Source organism: Podarcis muralis, chromosome 3, assembly GCF_964188315.1.
Source record: "Podarcis muralis chromosome 3, rPodMur119.hap1.1, whole genome shotgun sequence".
Lineage (NCBI taxonomy): Eukaryota > Metazoa > Chordata > Lepidosauria > Squamata > Lacertidae > Podarcis > Podarcis muralis.
Window position 1 is genome coordinate 66,180,472 of NC_135657.1, and position 12,550 is coordinate 66,193,021.

Here is a 12,550-nt window from a genome sequence, read left to right on the forward strand (position 1 = left end):
ACCCAACTGGTAGAAAGGTTTCATCGGATTATTTAAATAATATTCCGTATCTGTGATTTGCAAGAATTTAGTTTTATAGTAAGATGCTGCTTCTGTTACTGATGCTGTCAGGCATAACACTCAGAACCAGTTCATGATGCTAGTGTAATGCAGCAGGTCATGAATGTGCATAACCACAGCACTCGGTGCATGTTATTTTATCAACCTATTTACAGCAGTACTGTATTTTTAGGACTGAATTGTTAGCTGTCTTCCACCAGCCATATAATCACCCCCCTCTAGGATCCAACCTAATCTGATTTAAGGGTGGTTGAGGAATTTGGTTTTCTGAAACTCCTATAAGGTAAAGGTAAAGGTACCCCTGCCCGTACGGGCCAGTCTTGACAGACTCTAGGGTTGTGCGCCCATCTCACTCAAGAGGCCGAGGGCCAGCGCTGTCCGGAGACACTTCCGGGTCACGTGGCCAGAGTGACAAAGCTGCATCTGGCGAGCCAGCGCAGCACACGGAAACGCCATTTACCTTCCCGCTAGTAAGCGGTCCCTATTTATCTACTTGCACCCCGGGGGTGCTTTCGAACTGCTAGGTTGGCAGGCGCTGGGACCAAACGACGGGAGCGCACCCCGCTGCGGGGATTCGAACCACCAACCTTTCGATCGGCAAGCCCTAGGCGCTGAGGCTTTTACCCACAGCGCCACCCGCGTCCCCTGAAACTCCTATATATATATATCAAATGACCTGATGTGTACCTCCTAGACTAAAGCATGGAATTAAGCTATCTACCAATGTGCACACTTCTTCAGATGTTGCAAATCGGTTCTCAGAAGTTTTTAATCTCTCAAAATAATGTCTTTAGATGCTTATTTTGAAACAGGGTGTTCATTTAACTGTGTACTTAAAATAAGAATTTAAATAGATAATTAAATGCACATGTATTTTTGCGTGGGGCTCCGTCACTCAAAATGTTGGCTGCACAGCATGAAAGGTCAGCAAGCTACACTGCTAAAAGAGGAAGTAGGGTCCCTTACAGTGAAGGGAATGCCTGCCCAGAGTTCCATTAAGCAGTCAGGTATTGCCAGGGATTGGGGGTGGGAGAAAGGATAGCATGGCCTTTAAAAAAAACTCCTGGGTGTTTGCCCGTTTCTTGCTCTTAGCTAGCTGATCCCCTTCCCTCTGCCTTCTTCTGTGCGTGAGTCCTCTCTCTGCCAGAAGAGAGGTGGGTGGGGGGATGGAAGAGAGAAAGAACTCATAGCAGCCAGAGCATGTCACTATGATCTTCCTGCAAGGGTAATGATGCTGTAAGCCTGCTCTACCACTGCAGCGGCAGCAGCACTCCAACGCTCCAGCCAGTGAAACAGGTGGCATTCTCTGCTGGTGCCCCTGATATATGCTGCAACTTATGTTATTCCAGTTGAACAGAGCCTGCAATGGTCCTTACAGGACTACTGAATTATTTTAGAAGTACTGTATTGGGCTGGAGGAACCAGTTAACCCAGTTTCCAGATGATGCACTCTCATTTATGTATATGAGTTATTTTAAAGATTGACATGTCGCCCTTCAGCAAGGCAGTTAACAAAAATGAAATAAAATACAGAAAGAAAGACCTTATTTTTTGCTCTATAAGACACTCCTGACCATAAGACACACCTAGTTTTTAGAGGAGGAAAACAAGAGAAAAAATATTCTGAATGAAACAGTGGATGTATGATTTTTGTGGTTCATGCTGTGGCCACAGGCATGATATGTGATTTGACAGGGAGATTGGGGTAGCCCAATTCAAAGAACCTGAGAATCCATGTGGATCCGTGCTTTGTAACCACGTTTTTGTGCCATTGCGGCCCCACAAAACAGTGGATGTGTGATTTTTTCATGCAGGCTGTAGCCATGGGCATGCTATGTGATCTGATGGTGAATTTGGGGTGACCCAGTGCAAAAATCCTGAGGATCCATGTGCTTTTACCTCCCCCCTCCCAGGGAGCCTCCTTTATCTCTAGAGGCCTTATCTCCCTCCCAATCCCTTGTCGATCAGCTGCTCAGCGGCTTTTTTTCAACACCCCCTTCCCTCTTGTTTGCCTTAGTGTCTTTTCCTTAGCTGGAGCAGTTTTTTGCTCCTCTCTTTCTTCTAATTTCTCTCCTCATTGCTTTAATCTTCCTGTCTCCTCTCCTTTCAAGTTTGCTGTCTTTACCGCCCCCCCCCCCCGGCAGCCTCCTTTATCTCTAGAGTCCCTTATCTCCCCTCCCGATGGATTGCTGATCAGCTGATCAGCGGCTTTGCTTCAACACTCCCTTCCCTCTTTCTACAAAAAAGAGCACGATCTGCTTTTTGCCCCCGGGCAATTCGGCTCCAGGGACCACGCATTAGCTCCATAAGACACACAGACATTTCCCCTTACTTTTTAGAAGGAAAAAAGTGCATCTTATGGAGCGAAAAAATACAGTATGTTATGGTATGTGAGATCATGTAGTAGTAATAATAATGATGCTGATGATGATGCTGGAGCATGGGCTTCTTTTGTGTGGTCCAGGGCCCAGGGTTCTTGATGGCCTGGAGGAAAAAGCTGCACCAGACAGGAAAACCACTTATACCACATTAAAAAGAGAAAGTGCATTGACAGAAAAGAGGGTGCACATTTGCACAAAAATACACATGCAATGTGTGCAAATTTAGAAATGATTGCTCTTATTTAAATAGAAATATCTTCCCATAGAGCAGATAACTGTGACGAAGTTACCTGCATGCCTCGTCAGTCTACCGTCTAGGTGCTTACAGCTGATGGGCAACTCAAGGCCCCTGCCAGCCTATCTTTGTAGGGTTTTTTATCTTTACACTGAACTTGGATTGGACATTTGAGGGCTGCATGTTAAAAGCCCCTCAAACAGAGGACTGTTCTCTGCAAATAAGGACACATGGCCACCCTAGTGCTGCAGCAGATACTATGCCACTGGGGTAATAATCGTATTGGGCCACCTCCGACTTCTTTGCCAGAAAGGAGATAGTGATAGAGGATCCAGCTAAAGTTTTCTAATTCTGCAAAACTCATATAAAGTTGCAATATAATGAATCAGCCCATTTGTCCATACAGTCCAGCATGGTCATTGACCACAGTGGCTCTCCAGAGTATCGGGACAATACCTTTGCAAATTCTTATTAGCTACCTGGGATCCTTTTGTAAGCTTAAAAGCTGAACACTAGACAGCCTGTATTTTAATAAGGAGTTGTATGCATCTATTAACACCCTTGAAACTCCATGTTTTTAATACAAAATACCTTAGGCATAAGTGCACTTGAATCTCAAAGAAGTCACTGCTTAATATTTTTCTGACTGCTCAAACGCTTGTTAAAATGCATACTAGAAGCTTATACGCTGTCATTCTAAATATGCAGGCTCACAGATTTAAGGATTAAGTTGCTGGAATAGATGCACTCTTGGTCAGATCCAGCAGGCTTCTTCTTATGAACTAATGCAACAGCCACAACTAAAAAAGAAGCAGCAGAGGGTAAAATGGTGTACTTTGGTGATTTTAAGTGTCCACGGGCAATTTAACAGGGTGAAATTTACCTAGGTTTGTTTTCTTCTTTAGTCATTGTGGCTGCCTTCATAGCACCCTCCCCAACCCAAATAAGGCCCGGAAAGAATGTGCTAAGAGTGTGCTAAGAATACATTTGAGCTTGGTTGGATAAGATTACAGTCAAGTCTATATTTCATATTTTGTGACCCAGACCTCAAAAGAACTGTAATAATATTTAAGAAGCTGCAGGGGCTTAAAACAGTTCTTTTCAGTTCCTTTGTCCTGCTGCTGCTGCTTTTACCTGCTTTGCTGTCTTATTTGGGTCTGGACACTTACAGAAAACAAGGAAAGAGTTGGTCCCTGAACGTGGTGCCTAGGATGCCAAAAAAGCCGCGCTAGAGATTTGATGAGAGCCACGGCTATTTTTGTAAGGAGCTGATACTTTAGTCTGGGCTGCAAGCATTGCCTTGGGAAAGGGGTTAGTGTCTTGGGAGGTGGGGAGGGAGGGCTTCACTAAGAAGATAGCTCAAAAAGAAGAAGAAAAGACCCCCAAAGAAAAATCAGAACTGTGGAGGACTTCCCACCCTTCAATTTGACGTCTCCTGCAAAAGTCAGCGCTGACCCTGGTCACATCCTCTCAGCTGCCAGTATAACTTAACTTTTTTCACCAGTGTGTTCCTTGCCGTCACCATTATGACAGAGATTACAGCAGAAGGTACTGTAACAATCTTGATGTTCTAATTGCCTGGAAATAAAAAAGATTTCAGCCTTGACATTTTTTAATAGACTCAGCCTGTGAGCATGATCTCTGGCTTCTAGGGAATTGCAGTTTTTGCTGTAGGGCGAGTTTCAAGGCAAGAAGCTGCTCTTCTACGGCAGCTGGAATTTGTACTAGTTAGTAAAGCTTGATCATCATACACCTCTAAAAATAGCCTTGGTCACATAACCTCAGCAATGCTCGCTTAGGCAGAGAGTGCAGAGATTAAAGTAAGGAGAAATAAAGCATCTCAAAACTGAACGTTGCAGATATAGATATATATATAACTTGTTAGCTTCTTGTTTGGTGCTCATGCTTTTTGTAGGAGCTACACCCACATTTGTGAATAAGATTTATTTTTCTTTGAATTTGCCTTTCACCTGCTGAAGAACTTTTTTTTAGAGACCACATTACCTTGTCTTTCCTGCTTCATAAATTCCATTTTGCACCTATAAGTTGACAATGTGCCTTTCCACACATTGCTGAACATCAAAGCTGAGTTTGCCACAGAGCACACACTCTGCTTTAGTTGAGATTCCTGCATTGCAAGGGGTTGAACTAGATGACGCGCAGGGTCGCTTCCAACTCTACAGTTCTATGCTTCCACAGGGAAATACTCTGATGAGTAGGCTCCTATATGATCACATACTCTTTGCACTGCTCATAACTTTACATGTTTAGGTTAGTGATTAAAAATAACCTGTTCCATAAAATATGATGTGTGCACCTAAAAAAAGTAGAGTGTGAAGACAAGTGATGAGGTACAAACTGAATTCAGCTTGCATTTAAAGGGGAACTTGCCTTATTTGCACTTTCAGAAACAACATGCAAACTGCATTGCCAAATTCAGAAATGTGTGAATCTCAAAGAATGGCTGTGTTTCAGTTAGTATATTGTTTCTGAAAGTGCGAATAAGGTGAGTTCCCCTTTAAATGAAAACTGAAACACAGCCATTTTTTGAGATCCACACATTTCAGAATTTGGCAATGCAGTTCTCTAGCCAAGTAATGTGTACCAGAATGCGTGGTGGGGTAAAGCATGCATAGCAATACATATATTAGTGAAAGCAACATACAGAAATGCTTTCTATCAGGAGAACTTGCTTTGCAAAAATGTATATGTTGGGCAAAATTGCATACATTAGGGGGAAATCACACTAAAATGCACATGGAATTTCATGAACTTTTTTAAAGAATGTGATGCGGAAATGTAGGGAGCTGAACTGGAAAAACCTAGTGAAACCAAAATGGGCAGATATGTCTTTCCCTAGTAAAGAGGCCCTTATCTCTCTGTTTCTCTTATCTGTGTTGGCTGACTTACTGCCTAGCAGTTATGGGATACTTTTACAGTGCCATCCTACTCATGTCTCCTGAGAAGTAAGTCGCATTGAGTTCAATGGGATTTGCTGTCAGTTAATGTGCATAGGCTTGCAAACCTTAATTTTAAAATGTGCCTCCCAGGGCAGAACTTGACAGGACTATCCCTCAAAACAGGAGCCCCTCCACCCCGTCCCATTTCTCCATATTTAATCCAGTGCAGGATGAAGTAGATTGAGCAAAACACTGGGATCCTAACCACCGAGAGACAGTAACTTAAAGATATGATCAAGACTTAAAGATAGCAGACTGTGCCATAATGTGTCATATCAAATTGAAAATAAGTTCAGTTCTTGGTACAAGGCTACACAATATTAATCCTGGAAGCCTTAAGCAATTAATACACTTTTAGAGTCCCTTGAGAACTTTGCCTAAGCAGCGGGTAAAAAGAATGAGTTCTGAACCTATAAATAAAGAAACGGTTATCTGGGAAATATGAATAGTTCATGAATAATTTTAATATGTCCTGACCATTAATATATACAAATAACATTTTATCCAACAGAATGAAAAAGGGGAATCTTTCCCCCCCCCCTTAAAATGCAGGCTTTTAAAAATCAAATATTCAATTTTACAATGGAATCTAACACTAGCCTTTTCCATTGTGGATCATTCCATTTTCTTTCCCCAAGCTTATTACTGTGCTTTTTTTATATAAAGAAAAGTCTCTCAGATAATATTCTGTGCACTTTTTATTCACCAAACCAAGGCACTGTGCCCCAAGTCACTGCCGTTATTAATTAAATATGAAAGCAAAATATGCTTCATGTAAGAGGATTTGTGTTAAGCATTATTAGGGACTGAATCTGTTTCTTTGTAAAGATTGCAAAATTAATGGAGCCCAGGAACCTTTGCTCATATTCATAGTCAATAGTACATTTCCTAATAGCATTGCATAATAATAATAAAGCTGATGCAGTTATATATTTTCATCAGAGGTCTCCTGGACCTACATAGTGTTTGTGGGAGAAAATGCAGATGAAAAGCAAGAATGCGGCAAGAGGGCAGAGGGACAGGTCATTTTCATTAAAAATACTTAAAGTTATTTCACTCTAATAGCTTATTTTTGCATTGCTGACTCAAGGAGGCTTAGGTTTATGGACATTTTTGAAGAAAGAAAGAAAGAAAGAAAGAAAGAAAGAAAGAAAGAAAGAAAGAAAGAAAGAAAGAAAGAAGCTATTAATTTTATTCATGAATAGATTTGGAAGAAAGTGGCAAGCACTTACTCAAGTGACAACTTGAATTAAATATGGGGGAGGGCAGGTAAGCCCTGCCCCCACATAATCAGTCACAAGACGTGACACACACCCACACAATTTGAATGGCAATGGCCATCAACTGGGGGGGGCAGAGGCGGCCCCCTCAAATATTTTAGGGGGGGGGCAAAGTAAACTCTGCCTTTAGAAGTTGGCTCCTATGCCAGCAGCTATGTTTATAGAAGATTGTGGACCACTATGCAAACCCGCTTCCTAAAGCAGAATGCTGGCAAGTCCCATTGTCAGAACACAGTTCTCTACCCACCAAATTCTAGCTTGTGGGTTGACAAGTACACACACACATGAGTTGCTAAGCCAGAGGCAAGATAGATTTGAGCAGAAAGGAGTCTGTGTGTCTGTTTGGCTCTAGAGACATCCTTTTGCTGATCCCTACTGTAAAGCATTCCCAATGTGCCAGCTCTGTAGACAGTTTGACTTTGTAATTCCTATTCTAACTGCTTGTGGGTCAAGGGAGAAGCAGCAATTCAAAAATGTCTGGAAAAACGGGAGTGCTGTTTGCGTTAGATAAAACTGACATGGAGGGACACAAGCATTCAGTTGCTAAAAAAAGGGGGGGGATTCTGGAAAATGTAATAAAGTGTCATATCTGAGTGATCTTTAATTAAAGGTAAAGGTAAAGGTACCCCTGCCCGTACGGGCCAGTCTTGACAGACTCTAGGGTTGTGCGCTCATCTCACTCAAGAGGCCGGGGACCAGCGCTGTCCGGAGACACTTCCGGGTCACGTGGCCAGCGTGACATCGCTGCTCTGGCGAGCCAGAGCCGCACACGGAAACGCCGTTTACCTTCCCGCTGGTAAGCGGTCCCTATTTATCTACTTGCACCTGGGGGTGCTTTCGAACTGCTAGGTGGGCAGGAGCTGGGACCGAACAACGGGAGCGCACCCCGCCACAGGGATTCGAACCGCCGACCTTTCGATCGGCAAGCCCTAGGTGCTGAGGCTTTTACCCATGATCTTTAATTAGAGTAAAACAAATTGTAATTAAGTATTATTTCTTTTGTTAAAACAAATATGTTGGGCATTTGTACAAGGTGAGTTATTTTAGTATCTGCATTGTTAATTTGCTTTTGCTTTAATCTTGCAATTAGTAATTTAAAATCTAAAGCTATGATTGAATGTACTGGAAGATGGGTAGGATATAAATGATGGGAAAGAAATGTGTCTTTTGCACTGTAGGCTCAATCTGCTGCTACAACTTCTGTTAATTTGCACCATGGAGAGTATGGGAGGCCTTTTGGTGGCAATACATTTCCATTTCAGAGAAGTGTGAATTTTGTCATATAGGTTGCACCAGATTTTCAAAGCTATTGGGAAGATATATATTGACCCCAATTATTTTTTTTTAAGTTCCAAGTAGTTAGATCTATTAAGATTTAAACACTGGCTGTGTATTGCATTTAGGTTTCTAAGAACCATTAGAACGTAGGATGCTACCACTGGTCTATTTAGCTCCCTTGTCTTCAGTGAAACTTAAAGCCTTTTGGGGGTTTCAAATAGTGGCCTTTCCCAGCCGTACCTGGAGATGCCGAGGATGGAAGCACTGTCTCACAAGCTGGATATGCATTTTTGTTTTATTCTTAGTTGCATCTATCCGTCTATCCCTTCGTTATATACTGACAGCTGCACAGGTACCATCTAGGCCCAGGGGTGTCATGCCAGACTTTCTGCAACCAGGGCCCACTTGAGAAAGCTGAAGTAAGGCCTACCAGTCACAAAATGCTGCTGCGGAGTGGAGCCAGTTACTCAATGGTGTGTATCAGCAATAGTTTTCTGCTGATACGATTCCTAAGAATATAAGAGCTTGCTGAAATAGCCCAGTGGCCCACCTGGTCCACCAGCCTGTCCTCATGGTAGTCACAGAGATCCCTATGGAAAGCCTGCAAGCAGGTCATGAATATAACAACAGTCTGCTCACCTGCTCTGAACAGATGTTCAGAGCCCACGTCATTTTAGGCAGAATTTGTCAGTGCAGAGGTTTTGAATGAAGAATTTTCTTTTCTACTTTCCCCTTTCGCTGAAATACCGCTCAAAGTATTCACCTTTCTTTTCTTATCCCCTTCTCTTTTCATGTGTAACTAGCACCCGTTTCCTCCTACAAAAAATGTCCCTCTTTCCCCCCTCCTCCCTGCTCCTTTTACGTCCACTTCTTTCCTGCAACAACTTCCATTCTTCTCTATTCCACATTTACTTCTTTATTTATTTTTAAATACAGTGGTACCTCGGGTTATAGATGCTTCAGGTTACAGACTCCACTAACCCAGAAATAGTACCTCGGATTAAGAACTTTGCTACAGGATGAGAACAGAAATCACGTGGCGGCAGTAGGAGGCCCCATTAGCTAAAGTGGTGCTTTAGGTTAAGAACAATTCCAGGTTAAGAACGGACCTCCGGAATGAATTAAGTTCTTAACCCAAGGTACCACTGTACTAAGTCTTTCACATTGCCTTCATTGCCCTGTTCTGGCCCTTTCTCCTGAGGTGGCAGGCAGCTGAGTGGGAAGGAAGGAGAACCACTTTTGGTGTGTCTGTGTGTAACAGAGGAGACACAACATGTAGCAGCCTGGCTTCTCCTAGTCTTCTCCCTCAATCCACCTGCCCCTCTCCTCTTTCCTCTCCATTCTTTCACTATCTCCCCTGCACAGCTTTCACTCCCGTGCATGCCTACATACTGTACATGGGGGCAGGGGGACAGCTGGTCTTCACATTGGTAAGTGGTAGGTCACATGCTTTGGATGCAGAATGTGCCAAGTTCAATCCCTCCAGGTATCACTAGGAGAGAACCCTAGACTGAAATCTTGGAGAACTGTTGCTGGGCTACAGCAATGGTCTGGTTCAGTGTAAGGCAGCTTCCGGTATCTGGGGGAAGATTTTCACACAGTGGTGGAACAACTGCTTCACGTGCAGAAGGTCCCAGGCTCAGTTTCCACCATTTCCAGGTAGGTTTGGGAGAGACTCTTGTCTGAAATTCTGAAGAGCCGTTGCCAGTCATTGTTGACAGTACTAAGCTAGATTGATCTATTGACTGGCTCTTGAGAGCCAATGTTGTGTAGTGGTTAAGAGCGGTGGACTCATAATCTGGTGAACGGGGTTTGATTCCCTGCTCCTCCACATGCAGCTGCTGGGTGACCTTGGGCTAGTCACACTTCTCTGAAGTCTCTCAGCCCCACTCACCTCACAGAGTGTTTGTTGTGGGGGAGGAAGGGAAAGGAGAATGTTAGCTGCTTTGAGACTCCTTTGGGTAGTGATAAAGCGGGATATCAAATCCAAACTACTCCTCCTCCTCCTCCTCCTCCTCCTCCTCCTCTTCTTCTTCTTCTTCTTCTTCTTCTTCTTCTTCTTCTTCTTCTTCTTCTTGTGTTTCTGTGTAAACAAAAAGCTGAAAGGAGGGTGGGCTGCAGTGCTGATGCCCACCTGAAAGGGGGCTGAGGGCCACCCATGGTCCCTAGCCCACAACTGAGAAGTGCTTATCTAGTTGCTGTAATAGAAATAATTGAGCAAGATATTATGCATAGAAGACCGCTTCTGTGACATTACCACAAAAATGTTGGGACACACATGTTACAACCTGTCTTCCTGAAGAGGACCACTGTGGTAAGGGCCTTCTGGCAGTTCCCTCCTTGTGAGAAGTGAGGTTACAGGAAACCAGGCAGAGGGCCTTCTCGGTAGTGGCGCCTGCCCTGTGGAACATCCTCCCTTCAGATGTCAAGAGAATAAACAACTATCTGACGTTTATAAGACATCTGAAGGCAGCCCTGTTTAGGGAAGTTTTTAATGACTGATGTTTTAATGTACCTTTAATCTTTTGTTAGAAGCCACCCAGAGTGGCTGGGGAAACCTGGCCAGACGGGCGGGGTATAAATAATATTTTATTACTACTACTACTACTACTACTACTATTTATTTTATGCATTGTGGCGCATAAATGGAATATAATGTCTTTGCCATTGATACATGAAAGTAATTCATCATTCATTTTAATGCTGCTGCAATACCACAATAGTGTTGCCACAGGCATAAAACAAAACAAATCAAGAGACGAGTAAAGTCTTACACTAGATCTTGCCTATAGTCTCTGGGGTATTCAGAAATGTAACTGACATATGCTTAGACGTTTAATGCAATCTAATAGTTCTCAGCAATCTGGCTTGAAGTCAGACATTGAGTGGAGGGAGTCATTAAAATAGACATCTTAATCCACCCAACTTCTAATTTGAGGTCTTTGGCTCATAGAAATCATCAGGACGAGGATGGGTCAGTTTTGTAAAATTGTGGACTGACACATTCTCTGGAGCTCCCCTCTCTCATGGGGCACAGACAGTTTTACATCAGCAGCAGCTGCAGTTGCCCCTGGAGGGAAAATACTGCAGAATGTATCTGTGATGGGAGTTAAGCTTTGGCTTGGTATAGATAGAAGATTAAGGCATAGGACAGATTGGTTTAGTTTAATTTAGGCATTTATTTGTCTGTCTATATCTAGCCTTTCTGGTGACCAGTCTTCAAGGCATCATACAAGCATTATAGGACAAAGAAATCGAAAAATTAAAATCAATAGAATAGAAACAACAACAAGAATCATACCAGCAGATAAAATTAAACAAGACATTTCTGTAGTGGTGTCGTAGCTCAGCAGTAGATCATCAGCAGAACATCCCAGATTTGGTCCCCAGCTTCTCCAGATATAGCTGGGAGAGAACCCTGTCTGAAATCTGGTGAGATGCTGCAAGTCAGTATTGACAGTATTGAGCTAGGTAGACCCATGGTCTGATTCAGTATAACGTAGCTTCATATATCCTGCCAAAGGTTTGAGAGAGAAAATAATTGTTTCCTCTTCGTTGTAGAAGAAATTAAAGTAGGTATCTGTGTGGATGTGCTTGGAAATTGTGTTCTAGAGTCTGGGGGCCATCACAGGAAAGGCCCTGTTCTTGTAAGTGCCCATCTACTACCCCCAGAAGGAGGTGCCCATCTACTACCCCCAGAAGGTGGTGAAACCTACAGACATGCCGCAGTTGAACATCTTTGCAAATGAGCAAGTTCAGACTGGTGCAGACTTAAGATATGATGGTCCCAGTGTGTTTAGAGCTCTTTAGGTTAAAACCACCTCTTTGAATTAGTCCCAGGGTAGGAGAGGGGAACTGGCAGTGAATTAAGGCTTTTAACTATTGCCTACTGTATCTTGAACCAGTTCAATTTTTTCCCCATAGGAAGCCCCATATGCAATGGCATGTGAGAAAGTGTGTGTGGAGCAGCAGCAGTGCCTCTGGACAGCCACAGTGCTGTACTTGCCCTGATGGGTTGGGTCCAAGTGGTGGCGAGGTCCAGATAGCTTTGCGTTGGGGCAATGCACACCTCTGAGGTTGCCACTGACTTGTAGCTCTCCCAGCCTCACCACTGTTTTTCTTAGTGAGTGTGGTGCTGGTGTTGGGAGATGTTTGCTGCTCCACTCTTCTCAAGTGCCGCCACTGCTACACTCATTGTAACGATCTGTCCTGGACATTACGGAGGCATGGACCAATTCCCCCCTCCCACTCAACAGCAATTCATTACCAAAGTGCTGCTGCTGATTGTTTTTTTCCCTTTGTCTTGTAAAGAGCAAAACAAAAAAGTGTTACTTTATTTGATTTTGAAGAGGATCT

At 43.3% G+C, this 12,550-nt stretch overlaps 1 protein-coding gene across 14 annotated transcripts in view; it reads left to right on the plus strand.

Annotated features, from left to right (window-relative positions):
• Positions 1-3,680: 3,680 nt before the first annotated feature.
• Positions 3,681-12,550, plus strand: part of TRDN (triadin) — a 163,230-nt gene continuing 154,360 nt past the window's right edge. For 11 of the 14 annotated variants that reach the window (XM_077926033.1, XM_077926028.1, XM_077926036.1 and 8 more), the window contains exon 1: positions 3,681-4,224. Coding sequence is in view for 1 of the 14 variants with exons in the window: in XM_028723304.2 (XP_028579137.2) it covers positions 4,203-4,224 (22 nt within the window). In the remaining 13 variants the exon portion in view is untranslated. The remainder of the gene's footprint in view (positions 4,225-12,550) is intronic. The other 3 variants (XM_077926025.1, XM_077926030.1, XM_028723304.2) reach the window with 3 other exon arrangements.